General features: G+C 38.2%; 1 protein-coding gene across 1 annotated transcript in view; it reads right to left on the bottom strand.

The window, feature by feature from the left end:
* The window catches only part of LOC107564771 (WD repeat-containing protein 11), a 161,614-nt gene that overhangs the window by 120,223 nt on the left and 23,642 nt on the right, over nucleotides 1–17,749 (bottom strand). The window contains exons 6-7 of the mRNA XM_016249924.1: nucleotides 10,682–10,847; nucleotides 554–656 (exon numbers count right to left, since the gene is read on the bottom strand). Coding sequence (XP_016105410.1) covers nucleotides 554–656; nucleotides 10,682–10,847 — 269 coding nt within the window. The remainder of the gene's footprint in view (nucleotides 1–553; nucleotides 657–10,681; nucleotides 10,848–17,749) is intronic.

The following is a 17,749-nucleotide window of genomic DNA, read 5'->3' as shown; positions in this document are numbered from 1 at the left end:
ATATAATATACACATTTGTTTCGATCATCAGAAGGTGAATTCATAGATACTAAACATGGTAGAATTACATATAGGTAGGATGACAGGAATGAGTTCCATCATAAGCATGCATAAAATAGTCTAAAAATATCAAAGACAACATACACCATGACCTGAAGGATACACTGTTCATTCAAAGAAAGGTTTTCCTATGAATTAATTAGTAGAAAAGTCCATTTCTACTGTGCCTTGTGCCTCTTGCGATGGAACATGCAGTGATTTTCCCTGCTTCGCATTCCATTAGGTCGTAAATGTATCTGGTGTCAGGGTTGCCATGGTAACCAGGGTCTTGGGCCCTGTTCACAGACAACTTGGCACCCAGTATGTTTATTGGGTGAAGGGTCTGTGAACGTTTGCTAATCTAATGAATAATTGATTTGTTAAATCAAATGAAAAATGGTGTGTCTGATTGGTCCAGACGCTACAATGTACACTTTATTGTGGTGAAAAAAATTACTTACATGCCCTACCCCCAGATGGAAGGATAGATGTAAAGGAACAAAACCTGTCTTGCCTGTTTCATTAGGAGAAGGTGTTGTGGAACGGCACACACGCAGTGTGATGCAACCGTTCTCGTGGAGGCAGTAAAGAGCATCTCTCTGGGCACAAGGAATCACCTGCAAACAAGACAAAAAAGCATTAGTCTTCAATGTTTCATATAAATCATATAAATTCCTAAAATGTACAGTCTTCCAAAAACGTCTCAGTGGCACCTAATGCCGAATTCACACTGCACGATTTCAGCCCGATTTTTCACTCGCCGACAGGTTTTGCGAAATCACCAACAAATGCCCGAAATCGGAGGCATATCGGTGCTCGTTCACGTGAGTGACAATCACGCAGTGTGAATTATCAAAGATGCGATGAGGGAATCGCCGACGTGTCGCCGACGCCCGCAAAATATTTGGCATGCTAAATATCTGGAGCTGTCGGCGATTCACAATCACGCTGTGTGCAATGATTTCTGACTGAAAACTACATCGCCGATGACCTACAGCCAATGAGAGACTAAGATACAGGGCAGAGGGAAGATCGGGCAGGCATTCTTCTAATGAATTTAACTAGCCCGAATAAAAGATATTGTATTTTTTCTTCAAATAACAAGTCAAGAGAGTAGGGGTTCAACGGATCACAAATCTCACGGTTCGGATTATATTACATTATCATATCACATTTTGAGTCACAGATCGGATCATTTTTCAGATGAGCAAAAAAAATATGGTTCTTTATTATTTAAATAACAATTTACTACGATACCACAGCAAAAACCAGTAGCATATAGGGATGTAACGATTCACTTAACTCACGATGTGATATAATTCACGATACTGATTTCACAATACAAATTTCTCACAATTTCTTTAACAAAATTAGATTTAAGACCGAATTTAAAAAGGTGTCCTTTTGTTATTTCTCAGACCAAAAGGCTGCACATTACTTTGTGAAATTGAAAATGTCAAATAATATACTAACTTGAAATTCCCAAATGAAATAAATAAATAAATACAAATAAAATATAATTTCTCCATGAAAGTAAACTAAGGTTTTGCCTGTGTATTTTAAACACGATCCAAACAAAGACGCTGCATACACGTTATTTAGATTGTAAAATTTTTAAATTTGAAACAAAAACCAAATTGTCTGACTTTAGCTATGTGATACTACATAAAAAACCTGAACGAAACAAAAACAGCAGACGGGCTGAATGAGACGCAAATGTCACTCTCTGACCGCAGGTGGCGCTTAAACAGCAGGTATTTATCTGCTGCTGCCCCTTTAAGACCGAATGCATGGATCCAATATAATGATGCACATGCGATTTCTTTCTCCACTGTTTACATTCATTTAAGACATGAAAATACTTGCCGAGATAGTTATTTTGAGATGATTTTGCGTGTATGTGTCCGTTCAAGCGAAAGAGGAATCAATTCTGTGTTCGTGCTCTGCCTGAAACGCCGCTCTGTATGTGTGCGCGAGCACCGAACTGAATTCTTCATGCGCATGAATTGGTTTAAAATGCTTGAATGTTTAAATTGGTAAGACTTAGAAACACGTGTAAATGATCAACTATGATCCGTTTGACCCACAAGCGAGTGAACAACACGAATCAAGGAATGGATTTTTATATAACTATTCAAGATAGCCCATCGGGCAGGGCAGTGATACATTTTGGTAGCCCGACTGGAAAACACAATAGCCCCGGGACGTCGGGCTAGCGATTTTGCGAGCCCTGATATATATCATCAGTCCACAGTCCACACACCATATTGACAAAGAAAAAAACAGATTTTAGTTCACTGAAATAATTACATTGCATAAGAAATTTAACAAGACAATTCCAATATTACTTATAGACGTTTCTACACTCTGAGTGGAGTTAACCTGCAGCAAATTCAACTGAATGAGTATGATTTGGAAAGGCAAATATCTATCAATAAGATAAGGTTTGCGTGGTGACAAAGCACCTGATGCTCACACTAGTTGAGCTCCATGACCAATATGGAGATTGGAGAAACTTACAGAAGGAGAAACATCACTGCAGCACTCCACCGATCATGGCTTAAAAGCATTGCAGCCAAACGCAATCCTCTCCTCAGTGAAAACATGAAAACCCACTTGGAATTTGCAAAAGAAAAGAAAAAAAACAACAACTAAAGGAGTCCCAGACAGCGAGAAACAAGATTCTCTAGTCTGGTGAACCTTCAATTCTAAGCATCATATATTGGCATGTATGGAGAACAGTGTTGGGCAAGTTTCTCTGAAAATTTAATCAAATTACTGATTACTGATTACTCCTTTTAAAAGTAATCACGTTACTGTTCTGATTACTTTATTTCAAAAGTAATTAGTAATTAGTTACATTACTAGTTACGTTACTTTTTTCTCCATGAAATTTATGAGATCCCAGCATACATGCTCCCGATAAATATTTGTTATTCAAGCATCAACATTCACAGAACACTGTTATTTTTAACTAAAGCAAGCGGCTGCTGCGTGCATGGTTTGGCAGAATGCCAGCAAAGAGTGCTGCATTTATAATCTCTAAAAGACATCTCAGTTCATCGCAATCTCACAAATCTCTGTTATAACACAATAAATATATGCATTATGAATCTTTCATAATGTCTACAATTCGTGTGTTATAATGAGAGGATTCGTGAGCATGCAAATTTCAGCACTGCATTGCTCAACGCTGCAAACACGTGTTATAGCCTAAATAGAAACTCTGCATACGCTTGCACCTGTTAATCGTTTATATTTATATTAATTATGTTAATTTTGTGCAATAGATGAATAAAAATTTATTTGTTTTAGATATTTTATGCTTAGATATTTCTATTTTGCGGGAGTCCCGTGAATAATTTTATTCTCCCACATCCCGCACACACACACGAGTGTCTACTCGCCCATCTTGTCCCGTGCCGCACTCTGTTGCGTCGGGTCTCGCGGGCGCAGGTCTCTAATCCACTGGCACTTGACTCGACAGTGTGTGTGCTACATCCTTTTTACAATCTCTAGATTATAAATCACTGCATCCTGTCAGCAATGTAACGTGGCAGTAACGTATAGAGACTTCGGCTTGTAACTAGGGCTGTGCGATTTGGTGGAAAATATCAAATTGCGATTTTTTTTTATTGATTTTGCGATTGCGATTTGATTTGCGATTTTAAATTTGCAAAGTCAAGCTTCAGCTCAATATTGTCAATAATGTGCAGCACAGTATGGGTATCATTACCCTGCTGAAAAAAACAATAGAAACCATCACAGAAATTCTTATAGTTTCCATTAAACCATTACAAAATTCATTTTTGTTTTGGGCATTATTCCAATAGGAATTACTGTTGTTCTATTGGTTGCCATCTGCCAGATTACATCCCACCAATAGAATCCATCAAATAGACACCATTATAGTTTACATTAAAACCATTAAAACCCTGAAATCCATTAAATTTGTTATTGTGTTCTGGGAGGGGTTCTATTGTTTGTTTTTTCAGCTGGCAAACTGAATGTTTCATTTCATCCCAGTGAAATTAGCAAGCAGTTAGACTGAATTTACATTCGTTTCAAATGCGGAGCCAGGCGCGAGTCGGCACAGGCGTGCGTCAAGTCTCGTCCATACTGCCAGATGCGCTCGTGGAGACTTGCAGTGCGGAGCTGGGTGCGAGTATAAACGAGCATTACGAGACAGGCTGCGTGAGTGCGGCAAGCATGAATGGCTCGTCAGAGAGGAGCGAGTATGAGAAGCATTCACAGACACAGGCTGTGTGTGCGCTCTTCTGAATTGGGAATAGCCAACACGCATTATAAACTTATTTCAAATTAATCTGTTGGGGAGATAAAATGTGTAAGATAACGTTCATGTACTAACAAAAACATCTAAGAATTTATCTTTTATTCTCCAGTACTGAAAACAGAACCGATAAGAAAGCTTTTGATATGTGCTGTGACGCAGCTCTTGCAAATAAATTTTTTTGTTCGTTGTCTGTCATTTCGAAGCTTAAGTTGCATACAGTTTTCTTTAGTTTTAATTTGCCCAACTATCGATCTGACCCAGTAGACGCCATAATCCCACTATGTCTCTCTCCCGTCCCGCGGAAATCGCAACGTCTCAAATCGTGATTTCGATTCGATTTCGATTAATCGCACAGCCCTACTTGTAACTATACTCTAATTACTATTTTGAAAATTATAATGCATTAAATTACTCCATTACTAAAAAAGTAATCAAATTACAGTAACGCGTTACTAAGTAATGTGTTACTGCCCAACACTGATGGAGAAAACTAGGCACTGCTCATCACTTGTACAGTACCATCCCATCAGTAAAGTGAGGTGGTAGCAGTCTCATGCTGTGGGGGTATTTTTCAGCGGCAGAGACTGGGGGACTCGTGAGAGAAGAAGGAAACCTCAACACAGCAAAATATAGAGATAGCCTTAATGTAAACCTAGTCCCAAACATTTAGAACCTCAGACTGGGCAGAAAGTTCTCCTTCCAACAGGACAATGACTCCAAGCACACACTAAGACAATGCAAGTGTGGCTTAGGGACAACTCTGTGAATTTCCTTGAGTGGCCCAGCCAGACTTGGGCTTAAACTAGGGATGTCAACGATTAATTGATGATCGATTAATTGTCGATAAGAGATGCAATCGATTAAAGCTATCATGGTCGATTAAAGGGGTCATATGATGCGATTTCAAGTTTTCCTTTCTCTTTGGAGTGTTACAAGCTGATTGTGCATAGATAAGACCCCTAAAGCTGCAAAGACTAAAGTCTCAAAATCAAAGAGATATTCTTTATCAAAGTTAAGACTCTGCCACGCCCCCCTAAAACGGCTCGTTCTAAAACACCCCCGCATATCTACCTCACTATGTGGAAATATTAGCATAATGCGGCCCAAATGTTCACGCAAAGAAAGAAGGCGTGGTTTCAGTAACCGCGGTTAGTGTTGAAGCAGCATGTCAGGGAGACGCTGTGTGTTTCTAGGCGAAAGCAAAAGCACTTTATTTGGCCTTCCGAAAGTAGATGCATTTAGGAATCTTTAAGATTACTTACAACAGAACAGCAATGCATTTTATGGATGACCGTTTCGTGAACCTAGGAGAGGAGGTAATTCTGACTTTGCTATGACAATCTGGCACTTCTGAATCAGCTACTGTTTTGTTATTAGTTTAAGTATTTGCTATTGACTGTTCAAATGCGGAGTTTTGCACATCGTGTGTGTGCGCGAGCGAGCAAGAGATAGAGCGAGAGAGCGAGAGAGAGAGACAGATATACGGACAGTGTTTTATGATAAAATACAGCAGATCCATCAGACATTTAAAACTCTTTCAAACCAGGAGATCATTACAACTAGGGATGTCAACGATTAATTGATGATCGATTAATCGTCGATAAGAGATGCAATCGATTAAAGCTATCATGGTCGATTAAGTCGGTTAATTTTGGGCTGCGTGTGGCTCATGCGCAAAACGCGAGCGGTGAGTGATGGTGACGGTATATAAATGCATCATCATTCACTCATAATTACAAATTAAGCTTTTAATGTGATTTAAACTTTAAAAGTACATTAAAATAGAAACAACACAAAGTTCTTCAACATGGAAAGCAATAGAAACAGTCATTTCCCCAGATAATTGTTTCATATTTTAAACAATTAGGTGAAGGTTGCAGGGCTGCGGGACACTGCGGGGGAAGGATAGGCTATTCATTCCTACAACTTGTTAATTCGTTCCTACGACTTATTAATTTGTGGCCACTGTCCATGTTTCATTCATTTTGTTCCTTAAATAACCCATGATTTAAGTAAAATGAGGGAACAAATTAATAAATCTAACAAATTCTTAATTCATGGCCATAAAATCTTTAATTTCCCTTAGATGCGAAAACGGTGATAAAAAGTGAATGACAATAAAATTAACCTGCGAAATTAGAGGGTTAGATGGTGAGGATTTAGGAAAAGAAACAATGCCTAAATATGACTGAATTTGTGGAAATTCGTAACCAACCGGCAAACCAGAACAAAGCCGCGTGAATGTAGGCTATATGGGCTCGAACGGCATCCAAAAGCATGGTCGCGATGTAACATTTTCCAGCTAACCAATTATTCCTCTAATAAACAAAGCTTTTATACCACACTTGTCATAATCAGAGCTTATAATTTGTAAATGAATAATTACTGGATTCAAAACAGCAATTAAAAGGCGCTGTGACACTTGACAACACGTTTTCCCGGAGCATTCAATGATGTCACTAAACGGTGATGCCCAGGGTGCGAACTACAGGGGAGCTAGGGGGAGCTCGGCTCCCCTTAATAAGACCTGGGCTCCCCTGAAAACTTTTGTGAAATTTTGGGGGGTCTCAAAAAATATTGACTGTGTTATTTTGACGGGCAATTTCAGTTTTGTGTAATGTGATCATCGTGGATTATTATGTGTAAAATTTCAAAAATATCATTCATTCATGCATGACAGCGATTTAAACCTAATTCACTTCAATAAAGATAACTATACATGCTATTCTTGTCATGAGCATCAAGGTGTGGGGGAGCTGCGGTGCAAATTCCACTCATGTTTAGTACATGTTAACTCAAAGATTCGTAGAAAGAATATAAACGCTGGACTCTGTGGTCGATTCTGTGTTAAGGTAAGGCATGTTATTCAAAATTATGTGTTGTGGCTGTATTGTTATAGGTCTGTGTGACTCTCGATGTCTTAAGTCTAACTGAACAGAGGAATTATGGTATTCTTCTGTAGCTTGACGACGAGTAACTTTAACCATTGTTCATGTGAACTCAAAGACAGCCTGATGCTTTGTTTATAGACTATTTGCGGGTGGCTGTTTGTTGTTTCACCTATCAATTCGTGTCGATAAAGTATAATAGGGTAAATCCTGTATAGTGATTTATCCTATGTAGTGCTTGCATAAAGCAAGTAGTGCATACACTTGTAGCTGTTATGTATCTTTGTAAGTCAATGCAAGCGCACGAACCCCCCCCAAAAAACAACAAAAAGTGGGCTCCCCCAAAGTCCACGGTATAGTTCGAACACTGGTGATGCCACAATAAGAGCATCGTTCACAAGTTTCTGCATGGACCTAACTAGCCTAGGCACAGGTTTTCAAGCCCTAGGACAAAATGGGATGCTTTAAGGAAAATGTATAGCCTATGTAAGTAATAGGCCTAAAATAAAAATAACAATTTGTTTTCATAAAAAAAAAAGCGAAATATATCTGACTTAATTAAGCTAACAGATTTAAAACAGAAGTGTGGCATGGTGCTCCATAAACAAGTTCACGGAAAGGAAAGGATGACAACGCGCATTCTGTTTGTTTGCTTTATTTAACAAAAGCACAAATCTTATTTTTATTGTGAGTGTGCAAAAATTAAAGTAAACACTTTTGCGGATTATATCTTAGGCCTACTCCAAAAATTGAGTTTTTTATGTTTCAGCTGTTCGATCACACCGGCGCCTCGCGCACGCACACACCCCACATATTCTAGCAATTCAAACTTACATCGCAGTCTGTTCATTATAAAAATAAAATAGTCAACCAAACATATAAAAGGTTACACTGGTCAGTTTAAATAGACCGTAGTATACCGGTCTACTCTGCTGTTATGCCAAGGATTTTTTTGCTCATGTGAAGAGGATGATCTTTTCCATCAATATGCGAATTTAACATTCAAATACATTGCGAATATGGAAACATTTGGATTTGTGCCGAATGAGACGTGAGTAATAACCTCCAAATACATCTAGCCAAACCCGAGCTCAAATGATCATAATCACATCTATTCATTTTACGATCCTGCTACTAGCATTTTATTCAGACTAAAACCCCTTTAATTCGGGTAAGAAAGCGGGAAAGCAGGTTTTTTTTGAGTGGCTTTTGCACATCCTGTCATGCCGGTGACTGCGTGCTGCTGCAATAGATGCATTTTGCTGCATTAAAGTTAACGATTAATCGATTAATTGATCGTTAATTCAAACGACGATCGATCATGGAAATGATCGAAAATTGACATCCCTAGCTTGAACCCAACTGAACATTTCTGGAGAAACCTGAAAATGTCTGTCAGCCCGCATCCAACCTGTCAGAGCTTGAGAGTTGAAGTAGTAAGGAGAAGAATGGCAGATACATTGCCAAATGTTGATGTGCAAAGCTTGTCGCATCATACACAAAAAGATTTGAGGCTGTAAAAGTGCTTCAACTAAGAATGTTCGTATTTCAGGTTTCCTTTAATAAATTTGCTAAGTTGTTACAAATCTGTTTTTTGCTTTGCCATTATGGTGTATGGAGTGTGGACTGATGTGAAAAAATTAGAAACTAGAGCAAATTTGTAAGCTTTTACTGTGTGCGCGCGTTACTGGCTTATGCCAGGCTCTCACAGTCAGCCTAGACAGAGTGTGTTTGCTTGCAGCTGTACCATCAGTCATGCAAATTGCCCTCCTGACAAGTGCTTTATAACACTTAATGTGTGTGTGTGCATGCATGCATTTTAATGCACAAAAAAAAAAATACAGATCAGAAGATGCACTGGCTAATATCTAATACAATTTATCTAATACACAAACGTGCTTGAGAAATCACATGTAAATAGGTCAATCTTAAAAACAAGTGCCATTTGTATCCCACATGTACCATACACATGTGTAAATGATTTTGAACACCAGTAAACAAATGATGCCAACTTTTACTGTGGAAATATGAAATGGTAAAATGATAAAGATAAAACAAGAGCATCACATATGAGCACTGTGTCAGATGTGTGTGTGCATGTGCATGCTCATAACAAACATACACAGACATACAGTACATTGACCACATAGAGACTCACACACTTTGCAACTACATGTCAACTCATTTTCATTAATTTGCAACTACATGTCTACTAACTCTCAGAGTAGACTGTTAGGTTAGGTTTAGGGTTTGTAGAATAAGTTGACAGTCAGTATGTTGTGGACCCATCAAAATAAAGTGTTAGAAGATATTAAGCAGACAGTCTGCTAATAATCTAATGACTGCTAGTTGACATGTAGTTGCAAAGTTACTTACTGTTAGTAGAATGTCTAAAGCGGACTATCAAAATAAAGTGTTACCCTTGTATGTGTGTAGGGATGTCCCGAGCCTATCTCAAGAATCATTATCAGGGCCGATTAAGGATTTTTTTTAACTGAATGGTATCGGTACCTTTATTTTATGTCAGCTGTCACACAGGGGTCATGCAGTAGGTGGCGGTATGTACCTGCAAGTGTGTTTGCCAAATGCCATTAAAAGGAAAAAAAAGATGCTCAAATGTGCCGTGAAGGCGTGAGAACAAATTAGGTCAGTTCTAATGGATCACACACGTTCAAGCTTCCGTGTTTAGCAAATTTGATGCACACTTTTATAACGAATCACTTGAAAGTACTTTATTTATCGTTTATTTTTATCTGACTATTTGTGACGTTTTTGTCATGGGTTACATATTGCTTCCTATTTGACTGACTGATTTAAGCTTTGTGCTTGCTAACCTAATCTCCAGTTTTTTGTTGTTGTTGTTGCAATTATTCTGTTTATTGTACATATAAAATGTGAGTTGTTTATATCAGTAGTCCCATATTAATAATTGTGACCACACACAGTCTGTTGACAATATCAACCATATAGGTTTCATCCTTACTCATGGTGATGTTATTATTCTGTCTGTTTGTCATTATCTCTGGAAAGTATTTCTGTCTGTTTGAAGAAATGCTGGGAATGAGGTGTCAGAAGCAAGCAGTCTCTGTGTGCCTTTTACGCATTTCTGCTCATTTTCAGCAGGAAGAGAAATTAGTCACATCTTCCATGTTCTTGAATTGAGGAACGCTATTTGTGGGGCATGATTATTTGTTAAAGAAGACAACAGTGCTTATGGTGCATGAAAAAAAAAACAATATACTACAATACATTCTTCTAAAAATGACTGCGGTTCTGAACTTTGGTTCTGCATAGGACAAGACATGCATTGACAGTATTTGTGTCATTGTTTGTTCTGTACCAAGAGCCCTGTATGTGTTCGGTTCAGTACGGATCGCATCTTCTAACAATTGTTCAGATGGCACAAGGCAGTTAAATAAGCAAAAATATGCCATTTTTTTCCCCAGTATAAATAACACACCTGTATAAAGGGTACGCCAGAGCGCTCGATGGCAACCACTCCAACGGTCTGACTGAGCTCCAAGTCTAGGATGAGGATTTCTCTGGGGTACAACAGTAACATGTGATTCCTCTTAGATGGTAGATATGACAGCTGGAGACAATCATTAAGAGTCACTGCTTCAGCCCTGCACACAAACACACACAGGTCATATTTAAAACATCAATTTATCCTGGCTGTTTCAATGTTTATCTAACATGCTGTTATGTACATTTATATATCACAAATCAGAAAACTATGTATCTTTATCCAAAGGTGTTCAATGGGAAATATTCTTGCATAGCCAATTGGATTGAGTGACAAACTTCACTGATCGCAGGATGCATATTGCACAAAAAAACAATAAAATTTCTGTGAATCAGGAATAGGTTTTAATATGTCTTCCAGGAAACAAAATTGTATTTAAAAGGTTGATTAATGCTTGTGAGGAAAAATGAATCAGTTCGCCAGCACAAACTTTCTAGATAAAAATTGCAGTACGGTAAAACTCAGAAAGATGTGTTGAATGGTTTATGTAAATATGGCTCATACATCATCTACAGTCTGGATTACTTTTCTTGTTTTTGTTTGTTTCAATGTTCTGGACTCTGTTTTAATGGTTCAATTAAATATTTTAAATATTTAAAAATCTAAAAATCATTCTAATCAATTGCATTTACAAAATGTATATTTTCTTAATTTTTGTGCAATACTATAGCCATATGAAATGTTTTAATTTTTTTAAGTAATTCTGTGTTATCTGTTTGAATTATTCTGAATTTATGAATACAAATTTATTATCAAAAATGGTGGTGATCAAATGAATGCATAAAACATTAAAATTCCTTCAAAGATCCTTCAAATTCTGAGGTCCATATTGGTGCACCCTCCTCTTCAGTTCACCCAACAAATTTTATATAGGCTTTAGGTCAGAGGACTGGAATGGCCATGGCAGAACCTTAATTTTGTGTTCAATGACCCATTTTTGTGTTTGTTTGTTTTTTGTATTTTTTTCCAGGGAATCAATGCCCTGATGGAAGATCCAACCACTGTCTATTGTAAGATTTACAGCAGAAGCAGTCAGGCCATTTTCTATTTTGTTAAGCTTAATCTTTCGCTGCACATCAGAACTATATTCTTTGGTTAATAACTAACTATATTCTTATTGTGATGGAAAATTAAAGGGGATATATGACTTTGCTAAAAAGAACATCATGTTGTGTATTTGCTGTAATGCAATGTGTTTATGCGGTTTAAGGGGGGAAAAAAAATATTTTCCACATAATGTACATTATTGTTGCTCCTCTATGCCCCGCATTTCTGAAACGCGTCAATTTTTACAAAGCTCACCGTTCAAAAGCGAGGTGTACACTGATTGGCCGGCTGTCCAGTGCATTGTGATTGGCTGAATACCTCAAGCGTGTGACGGAAATGTTACGCCCCTTAACATACTGTGATGCCATCTCCCGGCAAGACGAGACAAAACCAATAAAACCCATTACAAACGAGGCATTTGTTGCATCCAGTGGGGACATAATCACTAATTATAATGACTTATACTGTGTTTTTACGCATTGCGTTGCGTATCGCGCCGCGTAAACATAAAACCCTGTCTGCATTTGTGATCGGAGAAATTACAAACAACAAGCACTACTCTACACTGCTTAAAACTCACGTTTGAATCATCAGTGGCAAATTTGAGCACAGACCCATTGTAGGCTAGTTACCAGGTTCAGGAAACAGTCCTCCATAAAATGCGTCACACAGTGTCAGATACTGCGGGCTAGAGTGAGGAACGTCCGGCGGACTTGAGAACGGCGCAGCCGGCGGATTTTACGAAGGAGCGTCCGGCTGGCTTGCGGCAACCACGTCACGACCCCGGGCTTCGTTCACGGTGAAAGCCGATCCGGCGATCCACAGCGCAAAGTTGATGTATTTCCTCAGCGACCAGCACGGATAAACTCTAGGCATGACGAAGCGAGAAAAAAAGTTACACCTTCTTTGCGTGAACATTTGGGCGGTGTTATGCAAATCTTCTCACATAGTGACGTAGACATGTGGGGGCATGTTAGAACGAGCCGTTTTAGGTAGGCGTGGTTGAATTTTAACTTTTATAAGAGAATATCTCTTTGGATTTTAGACTTTAGTCTTTGCAACTTTACAGATCTTCTTTATGCACCAAGAGCTTGTGACACTCCAAAGAGAAAGGAAAAATTTAAATCGCATCATATGACCACTTTAAGGGAATTTAGCCTTTGTGTTGCCTCATATTTATAGTCCTGTGAAACAGTAAGTCACGCCTGGTCAATTTCATGTTCGTAGTCACTCTGGTATGCTAAACATTGTAAATATGAATGGGAATATACTACAGAGATATTTCACTCATAATAATTTCTAGGTGTGCTGATAATTGTGGCCGAAATGTAGTAGAAAAACAAAATTTATTTCATACTGTGATTTTTTTCTCTCCCACTTTCATTTGTTTTACTGGTTGAAAGGTTAGATTTTTGTTTAATTAAAGACCATAAGGATAAACAATACAGATTTATTTTCACAGCTTTCTTTGATGATACTTACCAAGGATGCCAATAATTCTGACCATGACTGTACAGTTTATTATATTTGATTATAAAGATGTTGTTGAATGCAGCCTAAAGAGAACATTACAGATTGTTTTTTGTACAGATATTTGTAGCAATGAGTATTTTGAACACTTAATCACTTTCAGGGTTGGAGGGTTATTTTTAAAATGTATTCCGTTACAGTTACAAATTACTTCATTAAAAAAGTCAAATTGAAAATCAAAACATTTTCAAAACAATATCTAGAGCATGTTGTAATCCAGATTAAAATGTAAAAACAAGTTTGACAATAAATAGCCTATTAAGTCTAAATATTTAAATACATGCCACTGTGATGAACACAATAGCGAATACAAAAATCTGAATGCCTATTTAAACCATTTAAATAGTTTTAGAAAGTAGCGCAGCTGCTTTGTTTACAGGGTAACACTGCATTTCTGTTGTTTAGCGTCATCTGCTGTCAAGAGAGTGAATGTGTGCTTTCATTCAGCATTCATTCTCTTTCACACGTTGCACTATCCGAGTTTGTTTACTTGAGAGTGCGCATGCGTTTTTCACACAGCATACAGCGGTGTTGTGCATTGTGTCCAGTTGATGGGAAAAATATTCTTAAAACGGTATTTTCAAGTGCCCACGATAACAATATCGTGCATATTCATTACCATGATATATCGCATTACTGAATACCAGCACATCTACTCCTAATATATACAAATATTTACAGTGCAAAAATAAAGGCAAAATATGAAGCAACAATATCAAATATAGTCACAAAAATCCTGCACGACCACACTAGAGCCAGCAATTCCCTCGTCTCCCTTCAGCCCCTCAGCTCCACCATCAACTGGCCAAACTGGAGAGTTGACCCATGGGCTCCACCTCAATCCTCCGAGCCCATCACTCCACCTGTGACCGTCGTCCTTTCGGCTCCTCCAGACTCCATCGTAGCGAGTTCACCTTGGTCAGTCATCACTCTGCCATTGCCATGGGCTTCCAGGTCAGCTCTGTCGGCTATTCCTTCCCTCCAACTATACCTCTGTTCTCCCTCGTACTATCGTCGCCACAGTCATCTGGCACCCACGTTCCACCTTGGCTGCTCATCGCTGCGGCTCCATCCCGGTCTCCCGGATCCTACTCCTAGCTGGCCACTCCCACCATCATTGCTCACCTCTTGTCTGTCGTTCGTCTGCCTGCCATTATCCAGCTCTTCGCGCACTCCTTGTCTGCCTCCCAAACCACCTTTCTCCCAAGCCTTCTCAAGAGGGCGTAATATCACATTTATGTTCTGTTTACGGTTTCATTTCTATGGTTACTCATTTGATTAGTCCTTTCTTTCAGCTGTTGCTTAATTAGTTCTCTTTGTTTGCTCTAGTGTTTATATGCCTGCGTTTCTTCTCTAAGAGGTCAGTTCTCATTAACGCAGTAGCTGAATTTGGTCAGGCTTGTCCTTCTTTCAATAAAGTTGATTTTCTTTATTCATCGTCTTTGTGTTCCTGCACACAACTTAGTATAAGACACATACAAAAAAAACAATTCTTCCACCACCCTTTATTTGGGGCAATGGAGAAAACACATGATAAAATGGCACACCATACTATGCATAACGTGAGGACTTTGTATATCCCAAAAAGAGTGGTAAACAGTCATGAAAAACAAAATTATTAAGTTTGGTGTAAAAACTTGACTACAACTGGACTTTAGGGGGAAAAATAAAACGATGGGGGAAAATCCATAATAAACACCCTTTAAAATCCTGTTGTTGTGACTGTTGCTCTCTCACTACTTGTTTCATCTAAATGCTGCAGGACTAATAGTGAACTAATGAGCTCTGAAGGGGGCTTGCTTTTTGTTTATAGGATGGAAATCAATGCTGGGAATAAGCTAAATCAATCAGACTCCAGGAGGCAAAAGGGCATGGGTTGTGGAAACCCTGCTGCTAATAAGAAAGCAGTGAACAGAGGAAGAGAGAGCAGAGGTGCTCCACTAAGACCTTCTATCATTCACTGAGACAACGAGACACAATCAATGGAAAATAAAACCACATAAACACACTCACACTGACATCACAGGGCAAAGCAATGTGCAAATAGATGGAAGATCAGAAAGATAAATCAGAGGGATCAAACAGTTTGAGTGACTGAATATCAGAAAGGACAGACAGACAGAAAGAAAGAATATATTCCTCGCTCCAGAAGGCCATAACTTAATAAAATCAGTTCTTTAATATGTCTGTGTAAGGAGTGTGTTATAGTGGCTGTTTTCTACACTCCCACATTTCACAAGGGTACTGAGATACTAGAGATGCACCGATCGACCGGCTAGGGACCGGAATTACAGTCTGCCGATTCCGAGCCGGTCTGTTTTGACGTCACACTTACGGCGACTGATAATGTATTTATGTCATGCCAGATGAGGCTTGCGCAGCCTGAGTGAGTGTGTGAGAGAGACTCCTGCATAAATCAAAACAAATGAGTGCAATAGCACTCACAAAAGTTATAGATGCATACTTCGGTTGGAAAAAAAGAAATGTATAATATGATTTAGGTACGCAACATTGCACGACCAAAATGTTTCTACACGATTGCAATGTGATTTTATACAATTGTAGTTCAATAAACAAGAAGTTAAAATGAAGTGACTTACATTTTAGACACAATATTGACTGTTTTTGCTAAATTTTGCTGATGAAAATAGCTCCAATCAAAGCCACGGCAGAACTGTTTTGTGTCTCCGAGCAATACAGCGGTGTTGTCAACGTATGCTATTCTGTGTCAACTGTGCCACGCGGATACGTTCAAATCAAAGTGCAAACGAAAAAAGTTGTTTATTTTTTTCCTTCTTTTGTGCACAAAAAGTATTTGCATACCTTCGTAAAATTACGGTTGAACCCCTGATGTCACATGGATTATTTTACAGATCTCCTTGCTACATTTCTGGAGCTTGATCACAGGGGCGTCAGACTGGGGGTAAAACCAGTACTGATTATCAGGGCCCCAAAGGAAGAGAGGGCCCTTGAAAAGTATGGAATATATTTTATTTTACCTGGATATTTTCATTTCCTAATTAAATTTCATAATGAATATCAGATGAAACATAAATTTTGTGCATTGGCTGAATAACTTGGTTGATTGACTGACGGTTTCATGATCCCACCCCCCTTGCGCCAAATGGTTTAGTCCATCTGCACGCAGTTTGTTTATGTTAGTTGAGCATCTGGTGGAGCGCTGTAGAAATGTCTTTCTCAAAGAAAGCCAAATCAGGCCACCAAAAAAGAAAGGAAAGACAGGAGAAGTTAAGAAAACAAAATGAGGGGAAACAATTGGTTACGGACTTCTTTTCAAAGAAAGGTGAGCACAAACTAGAACACGAAATTTATAGTGCTAAACTGCTTGAATATCCCCGCGAATCCGCGATCGTTAGTGCTAAAAATTAACTGAGACAACCCATTGAAAGAGCAGAACATACACTTTCAGATGGCAATTTGGTTATACATGTAATCTCAGGTAAAGGCTACATAAATAAACTGTACACTAACAATGCTGTTTGCATACAACACACCATTATAATAGCGTAATTTTGAAACATGTTTAATTTGAAATTAATAGGCTATAATATCAAAAATTAGCAATAGTAGGCTAATCAGTGTCATAGGTAGCTTGTTAGCTCATCGGTAGCAACAGGTGAAACTCGAACAATTTGAATATTGTGCAAAAGTTAATTTATTTCAGTAATTCTAATATATAATATAGTTAATATATTAATATAATGGTATAACTAATTTATTATATAGATTCATTACATGCAAAGTGAGATATTTCAAGCCTTTATTTGTTTTAATGTTGATGATTATTTATGGCTTACAGCTTATGAAAACCCCAAATTCAAAATTAGAATATTGTGAAAAGGTTTTCATAGCTGTAAGCCATAATCATCAAAATTACAACAAATAAAGGCTTGCAATATCTCACTTTGCATGTAATGAGTCTATGTAATATATTAGTTTCACCTTTTAAGTTGAATTACTGAAATTAACTTTTACATTATGTACACAAATGTTTACAAATGAACAACATTATATTTGTCAGATTTAGTAGAATCTGGATCTTCTTCCTTGGATTTGAGACAAGGTGAGCTAATATAGTTCAAAATGAAAGCAAACCATGTTTAGCCATTCTGACTGAAAGGTGTTAAGTGACACTAACATCGTAGTGCGTTTTATTATAGTAGGTTATAATTAGGATAAGAGGTTAATATAAAATGTATCCTTCATGTAGAGAAAGATGTGAAGATGTGATTGAGGATGATGGTGGAAGTGAAGAGAGCAGGGAGCATGAGTGTTGCTCTGAGCACAGTGTGCAAATGAGCGATGGAGAGGGACTGGAAAGTAGGCAGAGCAATTCAGACCAGTTTTTGTCAGAGGATCCAGGACTATGGCCAGATCAATTAATGAATGATCAGAGCGACACCA

This window comes from Sinocyclocheilus grahami, unplaced genomic scaffold (assembly GCF_001515645.1).
Source record: "Sinocyclocheilus grahami isolate Dianchi unplaced genomic scaffold, SAMN03320097.WGS_v1.1 scaffold960.1, whole genome shotgun sequence".
Lineage (NCBI taxonomy): Eukaryota > Metazoa > Chordata > Actinopteri > Cypriniformes > Cyprinidae > Sinocyclocheilus > Sinocyclocheilus grahami.
Note: the sequence above shows the minus strand (reverse complement) of the source record. Positions and strands in the feature narration are given on the sequence as shown.